This window comes from Colius striatus, chromosome 7 (assembly GCF_028858725.1).
Source record: "Colius striatus isolate bColStr4 chromosome 7, bColStr4.1.hap1, whole genome shotgun sequence".
Lineage (NCBI taxonomy): Eukaryota > Metazoa > Chordata > Aves > Coliiformes > Coliidae > Colius > Colius striatus.
In genome coordinates this window covers 12,568,483-12,584,609 of record NC_084765.1, presented here as the reverse complement: position 1 = coordinate 12,584,609, position 16,127 = coordinate 12,568,483, and the positions used below count along the sequence as shown (strand labels likewise).

The 16,127-nt window shown below is 40.1% G+C and overlaps 1 protein-coding gene across 1 annotated transcript in view; it reads right to left on the bottom strand.

Annotated features, from left to right (window-relative positions):
- Positions 1-12,947, bottom strand: part of PDE3B (phosphodiesterase 3B) — an 84,372-nt gene extending 71,425 nt beyond the window's left edge. The window contains exon 1 of the mRNA XM_061999534.1: positions 11,607-12,947. Coding sequence (XP_061855518.1) covers positions 11,607-12,596 — 990 coding nt within the window. The 5' untranslated portion in view covers positions 12,597-12,947. The remainder of the gene's footprint in view (positions 1-11,606) is intronic.
- Positions 12,948-16,127: the final 3,180 nt, after the last annotated feature.

Genomic DNA, 16,127 nt, shown 5'->3' with positions numbered 1-16,127 from the left:
TTTTAGACGCTTGGATTAGAATCAAATGGAGGAACAGTCACATACAAGTTCTGTTAGAGGGCCCTAAAACATCTTTATATATAAATATGAACACTGGCAACAAATGACTTAATCATTTCAGTTATGTAACTGATGCATGACAAGACCCTTCAACATAGACAACTAGCCTCTAAAAGGTTTAGAAGTCTATCCAAATACAATTTAGTACTTTTGCAATACTCAGAATTTTTATGTGCCGTATAAAAATCCAACTACAGAATCTCCTGTCATGATATATAGATTTTCTCCAGCTCTGTCTCCTGCTATACTCTGACTAGCAAAAATAAGAGAAATACATGTCTGACCACCAAGCTACATAACCTCCCAAATGATGCTTATGACGAGGCAGATGCACTGTCCTTTTTGATCCTGGCTTTTCTTGGCTTCTTCCTGAAATTTACAGGGGTATCACTGGACAAAATCTCCAAAAAATGAAGCGAGCTGATAGGAAGAGAAAGACAGGTGGGAATCTAACAGACATGTTGAGGCAAAGTATTACTCAGAAATTGGAAATAACATCCAAAATTTCTTTAAAAAAAGAGTTCTCCAAAAGGTCCAGTTAAAGTTGCTTGCCCTGTGGAGGTACCTAAAGCCCAAGATATCAGGACAGAAAATATTCCTCTGCTCCTACTGACCCTGATCCATAATCAGAATTCATATATTAATTTAATACAAGTATTATAAGGATGAGACAAAGCTTTCTTATAGTTGTCAAACACTGCAGTAAGATATATTGAAAGATAAAAAACCTCCAGTTCTTTCCCTCTGTTTTGAATGGAGGGGAAGTTAAGGGAGTAAGATGTTCAGTATTTATTTTTTCAGGCATAGTTCACTCCCTTTTATCATTAGTCAGCCAACTCTTGCTACAACTGCAGCACTTGACCCAGTACTACTCCTATTTCTCCCTCCTCACTTGCTTACAATGGGAAATATTTAGGCAAAACATAAACAAGATGGCTAGTCTTAGACTTCCCAAAAAAAACCCCAAACAAACAAAAACCAACAATTGAACCTAGAAAACCTTCGTTTCCTCTATACAGGAAATAAACAGAGTACTGTTTTAAGTTTTTAAACTACCAAACATCCAGCAATGAACAAGTTCCTAACTACAAAATCCTACACAGTAAGAGCTCAGATCTTATAAATAAATTTGCAGTTATGCTTATGGAGAATAAAGCAGGTGAGTAAGCATCTTGCATCTAATCTGCAGAGCTAAATGAAGAAAATGAAAAAACAACTTTACAATATTGTACAGTATAAAGGTAAAGAATAAAGTCTGTATGACTATATCAAAAATAAATGTACACATCTTTTCAAATGCAGTCTACTTATGTATCATTTTTCAATAATGGATATTTACATGGTATCAAAAGAAGAGATTGTAGAAATATTTTTATACTGTAAATTCAAATAAATATTCAAATTTTATTAATAATATATTACTACATTTTCTACACATTTTTAAAAACAATAATTTGATTGCTACGTTTCTAAAACCATAAATTTTTAGTCAGAACTTTACTGAAAGACACTTGTAATTTTGGACCAAATTACATTATTGATCTTGTAACGTGTAAAACCAGAATACACTGGTTTTAGGACGAGGTGCTAGAATTATTGTAAAAGTAAGAAAAGATAAGGACAGGGAAAGAAACATGCCATTTCAAAATAGATAAGCAAGGAAGCAATTTTCTAATGAACATTAATCTCTGATACTTTCAAGGCCCAAATAATTAAAAATAAGCATGTGCCTTCTAAAGACACTCCAATCATGTCCATCACAAGATGGGTGAAAGGAATCTAACTTTACAAATGTATTCATTCGAGGTTGTTAATACTTGCTACTGGACAGCTAAAATTATAAATTACATTAAAACTTGTGAATTTTTAAACAAGTAAGGACTATAATCTCAATCCTTAAACACTATAAAACACATATCTTTTCTACTTGAAAGCTTAAATGCTCTGCTGACTAAGGAAGCTTCCAATTGGAGTGTTAAGTCTGTTTGAAGTTTAGAGTCTTTTAACTAGTTTTGATTTTTACACTTCATAAAAATTGGTTATCCTTTGCACATAGACTGAAGCACCATTTTCTTCTTCAAAACATTTTTAAGATATCTTTGATCTATGGTCATTGCCTCAGAAGGCTGCAAAACACAGGCCAACCTTAAATGCAAGAGCCAGCATCTGCCTCTGCTCATCTATCCCCCTTTTCTTATTTTCCTCTTGATATGACAGAAAATCACTTGCAAACCTATTATTTTCCAGTTTCTTCAAAAAATCTTTGGCATCCAATGAATAGACTGCCACATATGAAAAATAAATTCATTTAAAGCAATGACAAACAAAAAAAAAAGACTGTACATTAACAAAAAAGCTGTTCCAAAGTGTTCTTTCTTAATCAAACTTGTTCAGCTGGAAACTCCAAATAGAAGAAAAAATGAGATTTGCAATATTACCATGGCACGGCAACATTCTGTTATGATGAATAACACGTAGCAAGGAACTCTGATACAGATTCCAATAAATGCTTTTCTATAACTATATAAAAATAAGTTAACAGATACTTGTAATCAAAATACTTTCAACTGTGCTTTTCCATAACAGCACAAAACTTATTTACATCATAGTCATCACTCATTTTAACTTCAGATAAACATACCACATTTCTTTAATCATTGGGAAGATCCCAAGTACCATTCTTCAGTGTTTTACTATCAAAGACTCAAAGATGCTTTGTTAAACATCTGTGTGCATAATAAATTGAAATACTCTCATTGCAAGTTTCATTTGAAATTTGCTCTGTAAGCACATTTTAGTGATCCCCAAATGGATAATATGATGACCCTGAAGTGCAGCTAGTTGAAACAAAACACATACAGGGTGGATAATAGAAGATTCTTAGGTTTTCTAGTTAAGATATGAAACATGTTGCTCTAGCCTATACTAACATGTTAGGAAGAACCAAATCTCTGTCATTATCAAGGTTTGCATTGATCTATCCCAGTCTATAAGCAGCAATACACAGTAGGTACATCTGTGTTCCAGTGCACTTTTATATGCACAATCTCAATGGAAATAGCATAACCCAGATCAATATTCATCATCTTCTGAGCAAAATAAAGTCTGCTTCCCACAGATCTGACTAGCCAAGAAGAAAATTGTGTTAGTTAGCTTCTTCCAGCCTGAACCAATTCCTTCAGGGCAGTGCCAGAGCAGATGGCATTTCACAGGCATAGGAAGATGTAAAGTTTATCAGTCTGCTAAACACACATTCAGGTTTCAACACAAATTTCCCTCCTCCACTACACACATGTAAGACCATAACTGCTTATATCTACAAAAATGGAATTCAAAATAACTGAAATTTGATGTCATACTATATAATGAGGATAATTCTACGGGAGTGAGAACATGTAGGAACTAGGGAACTGCAAGAGCACGTATCAAAGAACATTTGAGTGCATTCACACATTCTGGAGGCCTGTGGCCAGTGGAGTTCCACAGGGATCGGTTCTGGGGCTAGTATCGTTCAACATCTTCATCAACAACCTGGATGAGGGGACAGAGTGTACCCTCAGCAGATTCCCTGATGACACCAAACTGGGATGACTGGCTGATTCCCCAAAAGGCTGTGCTGCCATTCAGTGGGATCTCAACCAGCTTGAGAGTTGGGCAGAGAGGAACCTCATGAGGTTCAATAAGGACAAATGCAGAGTCCTACATCTGGGAAGGAACAACCCCCTGCACCAGTACAGGCTGGGGGTCAAACTGCTGAAGAGCAGCTCTGCAGAGAGAGACTTGAGAGTCCTGATTGATAATAAACTAAACATGAGCCAGCAATGTGCCCTCATGGCCAAGAAGGCCAATGGCATCCTGGGATGCATCAAGAAGAGTGTGGCCAGTAGGTCAAGGGAGGTTCTTCTCCCTCTCTACTCTGCCCTGTTGAGGCCTCATCTGGAGTCCTGTGTCCAGTTCTGGACTCCTCAGCTCAAGAGGGACAGACAACTTCTGGAGAGAGTCCAGTGCAGGGCCACCAAGACGATCAGGGGAATGGAACATCTTTCATACGAGGAAAGGCTGCGGGAATTGGGGCTGTTTAGAGGAGACTGAGGTGAGGTCTTGTTAACATTTACAAATATCTAAAAGGTGGGTGTCAGGAGGTTGGGAGAGTTTAATCTTATCAAATAGAAAATGTAATATGATCAATAATGAAGGTTAAAAAAGACACTCTAATACCAAGGTGCCTATGCAGGGAGTCGTAGTTAAGCTGTTATTTCAATAAAACTGACAAAACTTCTCTCTGCAAACCTTAAGTTTCTGACAGTTCAGAAGAATTTACTCTGTATTGTGAACGTTGCTGATAATACCATACTGACAAAAGATTAACCAGGCAGGTGTGACTCAGGCTTGCTGTATCACCACCTGACAGCAATACAGTTTCTCTCATTGTACTCTCCCCAAATTCGATCCCACATATATTTCTCAATTACTGTTACCAGGATAGCAATATAGATAGATTGATTTAACAATATCTAATTCATACCAAAAAGCCTGGAATGTTTCTCATAAAAGAGGAAAGATATCTCAAAACCAAATCCAAAGCACCAAAATACAGTTTCACATGGTACAGTTTCTACAGTATCTTGGGACAGCTTAAAACCAGCAAAAAGGAAAAAGATCAATTTAACATTCAACAAACCAAGCTTTTATTTATCAAATGAACAAGTAGAACATTTGCTGCAACTATACTTCTAACTTAGTGAAGGTATTTTGGTTTGCATAAAGGAACATTAAGGTTGGCAACTTAGTACTGGGTAATAAAACTTGTCAGGATTACCATTCGATCAGCCACTCAACTGGAAATACATCAGCTTTTTCCATACTGCTTATCAAAGTAAGGTAGTCGGGAATGTTCTACATAGCAGCACTGGTTTTCATAAATATTGAACTATCAACAGGGATATAAAAAATGTACTTGGAGAACTGTGACCTATTCTGTCCCTCTACCAGATAATTTCCACTCATTTCAAAGGAACATACTATATACAAAAGCTGTAAAAAATAGGGACAGCCCAATGCTTCAAAACTTACTCCTGGTCACCAGCTGCTTGTATTTATATGAATTACATCTTTTCCCAAAGCTGTATGATCCATTTTCACAAAAAAACTTCTCCAGAAATTACAATTTTGTTTCAGCAGTCATTAATTGTTATGCTGTCTGTAGTTCCTAGAACATTTCATTTTGTCATGCTCACCAATAAGGTCACTCATTTAACTGGTCTTCCTTAAGCACAGATCTCTCCAAACTGTTTTTTGCACACTTGCCCCTCCCAAACACCATCATTTGTCAGTTTACTTGTTCCCCTGTGAACTCTATTTATTAGCATCTGAGGTTCCTGTACATTTGGAAGGGTTCCACTGAATTCTGAAGTTATTTGTCCTTTATACGCCTCACTAACATTCACTTATATATTACACAGTCTGCCCTGACCAATCCAAGCCCTCACTTTTACCTTTAAGTTTTGTTACTATTACTGAGTCATAGAAAAGTCTCCCCCTCCCCTTGGATTTTTTTTTTCTCCATTAAAATGTATTCTGTAGTATCACTTCATCTTGCTAAGCATTGTTTTCATCCACTGAAAAAGTCACGTTGAAATTTAACATCTTCTTTCACTTTTACTCATCTTAAATTATTATTCCAGCTCTCCACAAAGTTTTATCCCACAAAAACAAGTGAGATTCCAACAAAATATTCATGGCTGTAGCCTCCTATGGCCTGCCATCCCTTCTCATTTGGAGAAGTCTTTTCTTCCACAAGTTTTTGCATCAACAATAGAATAGACTACATCTCCCAGTTTCCCTGTCTGTAATCCTTGTCTTTGCACAAAAGAACAAGATTTACCCTTTTCCATCTTCAGCAACTAGTTTCTGAACACGAGACCAGACAGTTAATGGTTGGCTTAGTTCAGTACTTTGTTGGAATGATGGTAAGGCTGCATGAAGTTTTCATTTTAGATGTCAGAAAACTAAAACAGGAGGAAAAATGCTTTTAAAAAAAAAAATCACTTTCTTATCGAATGTCAAATAAGGCCTAGGTTTTAATCGAATTCCCACCCCCAGTTCTGGCACTCACTCATGACGTAAGAGACATTCTCATGAGGATTCTTAGAGTTTAGCAAATGTGTGGGGGCATATTCCATAGGGTGTCTTCACTTCCCATTGGTCTTTTTTCATAAAACTTGCTGGAATTTGATATCTTTGAACCTTCTAAGGCCACAGTACTCAATCAATTCAGCTGGTCAAGTTCAATTATTAAGATGGTACTGTCAGGCATATACATGCACACACACGCAGTCTGTCAAAAGATAAGTTTCTTCCTCAGGAAAATATACTTGACTCCTATTTATCTTCCCTTTCATATTTAACCTAATAGAATATACTGTTCACGAACCACCATGTGGAGGCTATCCTCTTTGACATTCTAGAGACTCTCCTGGGAATGTTTAGTTCCTCATCTCTACAATTTATTTCGTAAGTTTAAATTGTCTTCCTAGTCAGAGATGAAAATCAGTACTTTATCCAACTTATCCTGTTAATTGACACAACCAATCATGCAGTTGTCGGAACCTTCTCTCCCAGCTTCCTTCATTTCTTTCCTACTAGCATTCTGGTCATTCCTGTAACACATCACCCTCACCTTCCTCCAAATTTCTTCAGCATTTCCATGGCAGTTGTCTTTGATCTCCTTCCTTTCTTCTTTTACTTTTTCTTTACAGGAAATCAGCAGAAACAGTCAACCTCCTTTGCTATGCTGACAGTTTACAGATATTTTCCCCTGCTTTTAATGTACTTTTTCTGTCCAGAAAATGAACTACTACCAGCTAAAAACCAGATTAAGGTAAACTTAGCCAACAGGGCCTTTAACTGCACTCAGTCTCCATAATAGCATTGTTTGTCTTTGTAAACCGCAGTACGGTCCTGGTGGTCACTTACCCAGAGGATACCATATCAAACTCTGACCTTTCTACAGGTCTCTATGAGTAGACCATGCTCAAATCATCCTTTCTTTATGGTATAATAATTCAAGAATTTAACTTCTGGATTAAAAAAAAACTTCTGGATCAAAATTTTTTCAAGGTCAGAGAGAACCAGACGGAAATAAAATAATCCTACTCAGTTGAAATATGGATGCAAAACCATCAAGTTTTCCAAGACTGCTATTTTCACCATGGAATCCTTCTCTTTGTATATCCTCCAATCCCAGTCACATTGAAATTTATTACATTCACAGCTCAACACTCCTACATTTCCATCTCCGTTTTCCCCATAAGCTAAATAATAACAATGCAAGAGATACAAAATTTTTGTTAAGAACAGAAACAAAGTTTAACATGCACTTGTGGTAACAGCCATTGTAATCACTAGGAGAAACTTAAACTTTTAAGATCCTGTTTGTCAAATACATAGCAATAAGAGTTACTTCTTACATTACTGGCTGCAATGAACAGGTAAAGGCTCACATGTTTCTAGGCTACAAGCAGTATCTGAATTTAATAATTTTAAGACACTGTGAAATACATATTAACAGATAGCTTCTGCACAAGAAAGTTTATACCCTGAGTACTTAAGGACAAAGCATAATTTGTTTCACAAACAGGTAACAGACACAGATATAAATTGTCTAAGCAAATCAGGAACTGCATTAATTTCAAGTTATGTCAATATCTTAGACTCTTGAAACTGAGTCCTGATCATCCTAAGGTAATGTACCAAAGGTACAAGACAGCTTGGAACAGAAACTGGGTAGATGTGGCAGTCAATTCCACAACAAAACGACAATACAATTCTTCCTGTACTTAAAAGTAAAACACAAAAATAGTCTTTAACTGCGAGATATTCCAATCTTCCTTTGTGTTTGAACTTAGTCATGTAATTAGAAAAACTATTAGCTCTGTTTGCAGCTGTTTTGAACACATATCCTGTACATTTCATTAGGAAGGCCTATACTTTACTCGCGGAAAAATATTAATTTTAGAAATCACATATTCTTTCCGGATTCTGAGAAGTTCCTGTGCATGAGTTCCTACACATAGTTATTTGCTCTTGTGTACATGTTCATTATCATGTTAAAGGAAAAAGGAAAATCTACTACAACATTTTTCTGGATGTAAAATGTTTACAAGATTTGCAATACTGATAAGCACCTGTTAGATTCCCAATTTTGACTTGGCTTTCATGAAAAAAAAAGTGCTAAATATGCAACAGTCAATGAAGATAAACCCATTGCTACCAGTAGTGCCAACATATTAGCATCCAATTAATATATGCAATCAAAATATCATCCACACAAAATTTGTAAATCCAATCAATACTGCAGTCACACTGCTAATAACCAATTCTTCGCTAGGTCCAAGATGAATACTGACTGAAGACACACAAAGCCTGTTCACTGCTAAATTATATGAATTTTTGTGAGCAGAAAAAGTGTTAATATTATATAGCTCAGAAAGACATGCATTTGCATAAATGTTAGCCTTCTTTTTACTCATATTGCTTCCTTCTATGTGTATTTATATATTTTGATAAGGACATTTAAGTATACTAAAAAAAAATTAAAGCTATAATCCATTGAAGACTCATTCCTCCCACTTCAAACTACATTGCTAGCCACGTGGACTGCCAAAAAGCCACACAGCATGAATTTGTAGACTTCAGAGGCTAAAGTAAGCATGGATATTCATATAAAAGATAAGAATAAAGGTAATCTACATTTATCAAACCTCCACCATAATGGTTGCCATATCTGCTCAAGTACAGAAAGTAATAATATAAACATTTGTCAAGAGGGTTTCTCACATTAGAAAGCATTTACAGGACTGTGCTCAAAAATACTCCTTCCCCTTCTACCACAGCAAACAGTGACAGCTTCATTCAAATCCAGAAAGCACACACTACTGGTTGCACATACCTGTTCCCCCATATACATTCTTCACACACACAGACCCCTTAGAATTGTTGGCTTGAGCTTAGTAATAAAAAACGCCTATTATTTTCTCATATATTCAACAAGACAGAGAGTTGGGCATAATTTCAAATCAACATGACAATTAAAATATAAGTTCAATAACATTCCTCATTTTCCTGCATACGAGGAAAGTTTTTCACAAAGAGATCAACTGGCCATTGGAATAGCGTTCCCCAACATATGACACTTCTAAGATTCAGCTAGACAGAGTGCTGGGTCATCTTGTCTAGTCCGTGCTTTTACCAAGAGAGATTGGACTAGGTGATCCATGGAGTCCCTTCCAACCTGGTATTCTATGATTTCATGCATCTGCCTTTTTCATTCTTACATGCCTCCACTTGTAGAGGTTCATACAAACTTAGCTCTTATTTGTCGAAGTATCCCTGTCACGGTGGACCTGCAGCATATTCCTTGTATTCCAGTGACTTTCCTAACAATGCTCATTAAACTCAAAATAATAACATTGGAAGAAATCATTGCAATATTTTACAAAGTTCTGCAAAACATGCAATCAGTCCTAAAGAAAATTCACATAACACATGCTCTGTGAAAAGCATTAAATGTATACACTGCTTCTGTTTCAAGGAAGCAATATAGAAACCTTGTAGTGTTTATTGAAATAAAGTCAACCATTATGGGCTACTTAACCACCCCAACCAACTCATGTTTTAGCAGCTCTGCAATGGCTGAGCTCTCCCACAAGTCAGACAGAAGATCAGTGGATTTAACCTCTGCATAAAATCACATATAATATACTGCACAGTACACCTATGAACCTCATTTAAAGTGTGCTTAATACAGTACAAATATTTACTGTAAAGCACAACAGACTATTAGGAAAATAAAGAACTTAAAATGTCTTTGTTGTTTCTGTTAACTTCTACTGATAACAAAGATAAATTTTAGAAGTCCACCAAACAGTTCCATTTCATTATGAACACATTTGATTTAAGTTCTGCCAATAAATTCTACCTGTTTAGTTAGGATTGACATTTATGATGTTACCTAAAGAATAATAAATGCCTTAACTTGAAATATGCACATGCCTTTCGGAAGTCAGATGAATATCAAAAGAAGCATTTAGTAACTTGCATAAGAACAAATATGTTCTATCATCTAGAAAGTTAATGAAACCACATTTTCTGAGGTTTTTTTGTACTCTGGACAAGAAAAAGGAGTGCATTTACTATCCAGAAGGGTACAGTGAAAGTAAATCACTACACAATATTCCCTACAGATCTTAACTGCTAGCACAATAGTTTAATGTTTCTTTCATAGCATGCATTAGATAATTTGCACCTTATTGGAGGAGTTATCTGTGAAGCCTGTTATAGCACATTTGCATTTAAACCTTTTCTGTAAAAACAATTATGACTCTATAATTCTATTGTTTAAATGCAGGGAAAGAAATACTCAAAATCTACTCCAGCATTTCAATTCACTTCCTATTTCCTTAGACCTGTTTCCACAGGCAATCACAAGAAGCGCACTACAGAATACATGTCAAAGCACAACTAGAAAATTTCATTTAGTACCCATGATTTTCAGGCACAATAGCAGTAGATTGGGGATTCTGCAGCAACGGTCACTTCCCAGAAACTGTTCGCTTGCACGTTTATTAAATACACTCCCCTTGTTCTCCCTCCTATAACGGATGGGCTTACCACCCCGTGCAGCTGCCTCGGGCCGGTTCCATCGGCAGCATAACGACTTGTCCCCGCAGCTCACGTACCAGCTCCCAAATAAAAACAGCCCCCACACCTCCCATGGGGGTTTGCGCTACAGAAAACAAGACTCATTGAAAAATTTTCCGGGAGGTAGAATCCAACAGAGTTCCATTCAAGAAAACTGAGCGTTTCGGGCATCCCTCCAGACTCCACTGAACAGCTCTCTCTTCAGTAAAAAGAGGTTTCTTAAATGCCATCAACCCAAACCTAATGTGAACTTGCGTGGAGTGGGGAAGAGAGGGTGAGATGGAGAAACAAGAGACAGTCATCTGCAAGGCATACGGATAGCTGCCACTCAAACAACGCCAATATTTGATACATTGAATTTCTCAAAACCTGTTATTTCTTTAGCACTTGGCAATCATTTTGTTGATAGAGAGAAGAATCAGAAGCGCCAAGCAGCTAGAAAGCTGCGGTTTCTCTCTCTCGTAAAGTCTGGCAGAAGCGGAGGAGGCGGTGGGCTTTAGAAAAGAAACACTTAAACTAACACGACAGCTGATAGCAGTAACATGTTTTGGTTTGGGGTTTTGTTTTAATCAAAACGAACTACTTTTTTAATATTTACGATCCTATGAAAAGCGAGTAAGCATTCTGTCCCACATCAAATTATGATTTACCTTCTTCTATAGACCTAAAGGATTATATCGATCCTGCAGAACCGAGATGAGATACTCGCCAAGTGACAATATTTGCCTCTATTCTTCACAGGAGTTTGACAGCAGACAACAAGCAAAGGCACACAGAATAGTTAGGAAAAGCAAGTGGCGCTCATTCCTCAGGAAGTTTCTCCCTCCAGTTTCGAAGAAACCTACCTGCTCTCTGGAAATGCAAGGCAACGAGGGTCTCCTAAACATTTTGCAGCTGCCATGGTAGCTGGCCGAAGTCTCCCCTAAGGATACGCAGCTAGATCTCCTCCTGGGTCTGATCACATGCACTTTTTCCTCCCCGCTGGGGAGCCGTGGGTGGTGATGATGCTGGTGGTGCGTTCCTCGGCTCTGAGCCGAGAAGATGCCGTGCTCCCCTCCACAGAGTGCCAGGAGGCAGCCCGCCATCCCGACCGAGCCGGCCAGCAGCGGTCTGACGGTTGGGGGGAGCGAGTGAAGGCTGGTGAGGGACACCAGCCACACCACGCTGGAGAAGACCAAGACGAGGAGGCTTCGGCGCAACTTCAGGGAGCTCTGCAGTAGGATCAGCGCTGTCACTGAGCCCAGCACTGTCAGGAGCCTGCCTAGGACCATCTGCGGCTCCGTGGGGGGCTGGGGCTCCTCTTCGTGCCCCTCAGCTGGCAGCAGCCACTGTAGCGCTAGGAAGTCCCCCAAGTAGCAGCACACGGGAAGCGCCAGCAGCCGCCAACGGGTCGTGCCGCCGCCGTGCTCCCCGCGCCTGCCGCCAGCCAGGTAGCAGGTGAGGAAGAAGAAGGCACAGGCGATGCTGAAGAGGGGGCTGAAGCAGCGGGACAGGCACAGCAAGGCGTGCAGCGGCCGAGGGCTCCGCCAGCTGCTCCCGTCCTGCTGGCCCCCTGCGCTGCCCCGGCCGTGAAAGGCCAGAAACGAGAGGACAACGGCGGCCAGGGCGCCCAGGCTGAGCAGAGCTCGAGAGGAGGCGGCGGCAGCGGTGGGGAACAGCAGCAGAGAGAGGAAGCTCTTGGGGGAGTCCTGTCTCAGGGGGGTCGCGAAGCTCTTCACATAGCCGTTCCGCAGGCTCTCTGCCCCGCCGCCGTCCGGCTGCTGGCAGTGCTGCGAGGGCTTGCTGGGTCCGTGGGGGCAGGCGGCCGCGGCGACGACTTCTCTCTCTTCCCTCATGGTGGTCGGGGACGCGGGAGGGAAGAGGACACGGGAGAGGCGCGGGTCGCGCTAGCTCCGTCCCGGCCGCGCCTCCCTCATCTCCTCAGGAGAAAAGCGCCGGACTGAGCTGCTGCTTCTCCTGCGCGGGCAGCGGCGTCCGCAGCATGGTGGGTAAAGACGGGAAAAGAGAGAAAAGGTAAAACTCTCGTTGGCTCGTTCGCTTTCCCCGAACGGATCCGGCGGCAGGGGCTCGCTGTCGCCTCCCAGCGCTGACCGGCAGCAGCGGAGCCCCAGCGGGGGTGGGAATGACGAGAGGAACAACCCCCGGCCAGCGGCCCGCCCGCCCGCCTTCCCTCGAGCCGCTGCACACGGCGCGCGGAAGCCCCTGAGGCGGCACGCGCCCCTGGGGCGGTAGCGCGCCAACTGCCACGCGCTAACGGCCCAACGGTAGCGGGGGCGGGCGAGGCGCGCTCGCGCTCCGCGCCTGGCGGTGACAGGCGAGGCCCGGCTTCCCGTTGGCCCCGCAGCGACTCCCGCCGCAGCCCCAGAGAAGCCCCCGCCGCCCTCGGCCGGCCGTCTAAAACTTCCAGCGCGTCCTGCGCGGCGGCCCGCCATCACCGCGGGGAGCGCATGAGGAGCGAGCCGGGCCCTCGGTAGCTCTGGCGGCCGCTCCGCAGCTGCGGGAGGGCACATCGGGTCAGGCAGTTGAGGGAGAGAAACGCTGCGCTGCTTTAACTTTCTTTTTAATCTTGTCTGTCAGTTTTGAGATACCACGTTACTGCTACTGGTTTTAAAACACAGAGTACTACCATTGTATGATTCTATGAAGTGCCTTCCCTTTAAGGACTGTCCTCGTCTCTTGCTTTTTTTTTTTTTTTTTTTTTTTAACGCCTGAAAAGTAAGTACGGGTTAGAGTCATTTACTACACTTTTTCAGTTTTTGTTAACTAAACTGCCTGTTAGATCGCATTGCTTGACCGGGTTTGATGATTTGCCCTCCAAACCCCTTCGGAATGGATCAAAACGATCATTTAGGTTCCGACTACTGAAGTGTTCAGGCTGCTCATGGTGAAAACAGGCAGCTAACGGGATTTCGAGTGATGATACCTTTCGACAGTCATCCTCTTTGTTTCTGGAAGAGTCATTGCTTAGCACTTTTGGAATCTTAACTGTGCATATTTACCTCGTTACTTAATGTCTTTTGAGACACATTGTCACATAATGTTGTACTGCTTAAATTGATATAGAAATCAGATCAGGTAAGTCGGTGATTCCACCTTTTGCAAGGAATTCTTGAAATGTCTTGCAGCCGTTTCTTGTCATTTACTGCATTTGAATAGCACCGGAGCAGCAGTTGCTTTGGGGAAGCTGCGGTGTGGCAGGAAGCACTGCTGCAGGATCCGGGCCTAAAGGTTGACAATATGCAGAAATCGTCCCACATGATTACTGACTGAAAGTACAGTGTGCAATGACAAAGTAACTTCCGTGCATAAGATAGAAATGAGTAATTTATTTTTGTTCAAAAGGCAGGTCAAATTGATGAAATTTTAATACTGATGTACATGTTTCAGTGTTAGAAATACTACTGCGCTCTGCCCAAAATAGAAAAGAAACTCACATCTGCCCTGACTTGCTACACTTAGCATCAATATGATGGTACGGAATCCGTGTTCAAAAGTTTTCAAAAGAGAAAATGTGACTGCCTTTGAGGATTATATTCTTACATTTATTTTTATTCCTATGTGATAGTACCAACTGGACCACAATCAAGTGTATATGTAAATGTTTTCAAGGTTGAGATGTATCTTGCTATTATATGTATCCTTTGTTTTTTGATTCCTTGAATTCATCTATAAATAAATGCATCCCAGAAATAATTACGGTAATGTATTTGAATATGTATGTCTGTAGCAGTATATGTGTGTTGCAGTGTGTAGGACTAGAAAGAGCTTTAGAGTATAGAGACAGGACATGATATGACCCATTAATAACCTGCATGCAACCATCTGTGGCTTTAGCACTTTCTGAATCAGAAGTGAGGTCTTATTTTTAATAGTTCTCAGTATAGTTTTATTCCACAAATTTGCCACATAGGCTTTTGGCATCTGCAGTGTACTACAGGAAGAGGTCCTTCCTTGCACAATGCAACTACACTATACATTTTGTGAAACGTGGGTTTGTTTTTTTTAAAGTTTCCTGTCTTAGTTCAAATTTTTCTCATTTTGGTAGAAAACAACGGCTGCTCTCTAGTCACTCCCTCTATTCAACTCATTATTTTATAACTTTCCTCAGTATTGTATTTTCTGAGCTGAAGGGTTTTACTCTATTTGGTGCTTTTTCACACTATTAATCTCTCTTTTTTTTTTTTATTTTTTTGAGCACTATCAGAGATGAGGAGACCAGGCATTACACACAGTTTTCAAGAAACAAGACCTGTCAAAATAATGGTTTTCATGTCATGATCCAGTTCTTTCTTGTAATTCATTTATTTGTTTTGCTTTGTTAGGGAAGTGAGAAAGCAGATAAACTGAGCACCGTTGAATGCGGTTCTGTTGAACACTGAACAAACACTGAACACTGTTTTCTTAGCGTTAACTATATAGATCCCAGGATCTATTTTCTGACTGTTAACATCAACATCCACTAGACAGTTTTATAGGTAGGACAGGATTTTTTTCTCTGTTTACATTATGGTTATCTCCATTTAATTTCACCTGCCTATGCACTCAGTGAGGCTGTATGCCGATTCCATTAGATCTATTTCTACTACCCTCAGTAAATTAGTATCAACAGCATACTTCGCCACCTTACTATGTATTTGTTTTCAGAGAATTTGTCATTAATTAAAATATGCTTTTATCACAGTGGTGTATCTGTGCAAAAACACTCTGAAGAAACAGATACACAATTCACTCCCAAAATGTGATGGGGAATGTAGTTGTTCTCTATTAGCATCTCTGTTGCCTGAGAATACTCTTCCTAGCATATTCCATGCCTCTATCCCAAGGAGTTTACAGTCCAATCAGAAACAATTTCAGTATGAAGAAACCTTTGGTTGAGTAGTTCAGCATCTATCATAAATGAGAAAAACATTAACTGAACTTCTTGTGAGAGTCATTTTTAGAATTAAAACCTTTTCATTTATTTTTCCTTGAATATAGAAAAATATAATGCATGGACATGTTCCTATGCAATCTGATCTAGGTGGACCTGCTTCTGCAAGGAGGGTTGGACTAGGTGATCTCTAAAGGTCCCTTCCATCCCTTACCATTCTGTGATTCTATGATTTCCTTTAAAATGGCATGAAGACATTAATTTCAGGGCAATGTAATAATTTTGTCATCTTCAGTTTCCCTAACAAAAGAAGATATGTAGTCTAGTGATTTTGTTTGTTATGTTAGATTGTTTGTTTGTTTGTATGATAGAATACCTGCACTTATTGATGTTGTGGCCTCAACTGTCTTTGCTCAAGGCTATAAACTTGGCATCTTCTTTGTCCTATTCTCCTTTTTCACCCACATATCTAGAACATGTCTAAATCTTACCACAT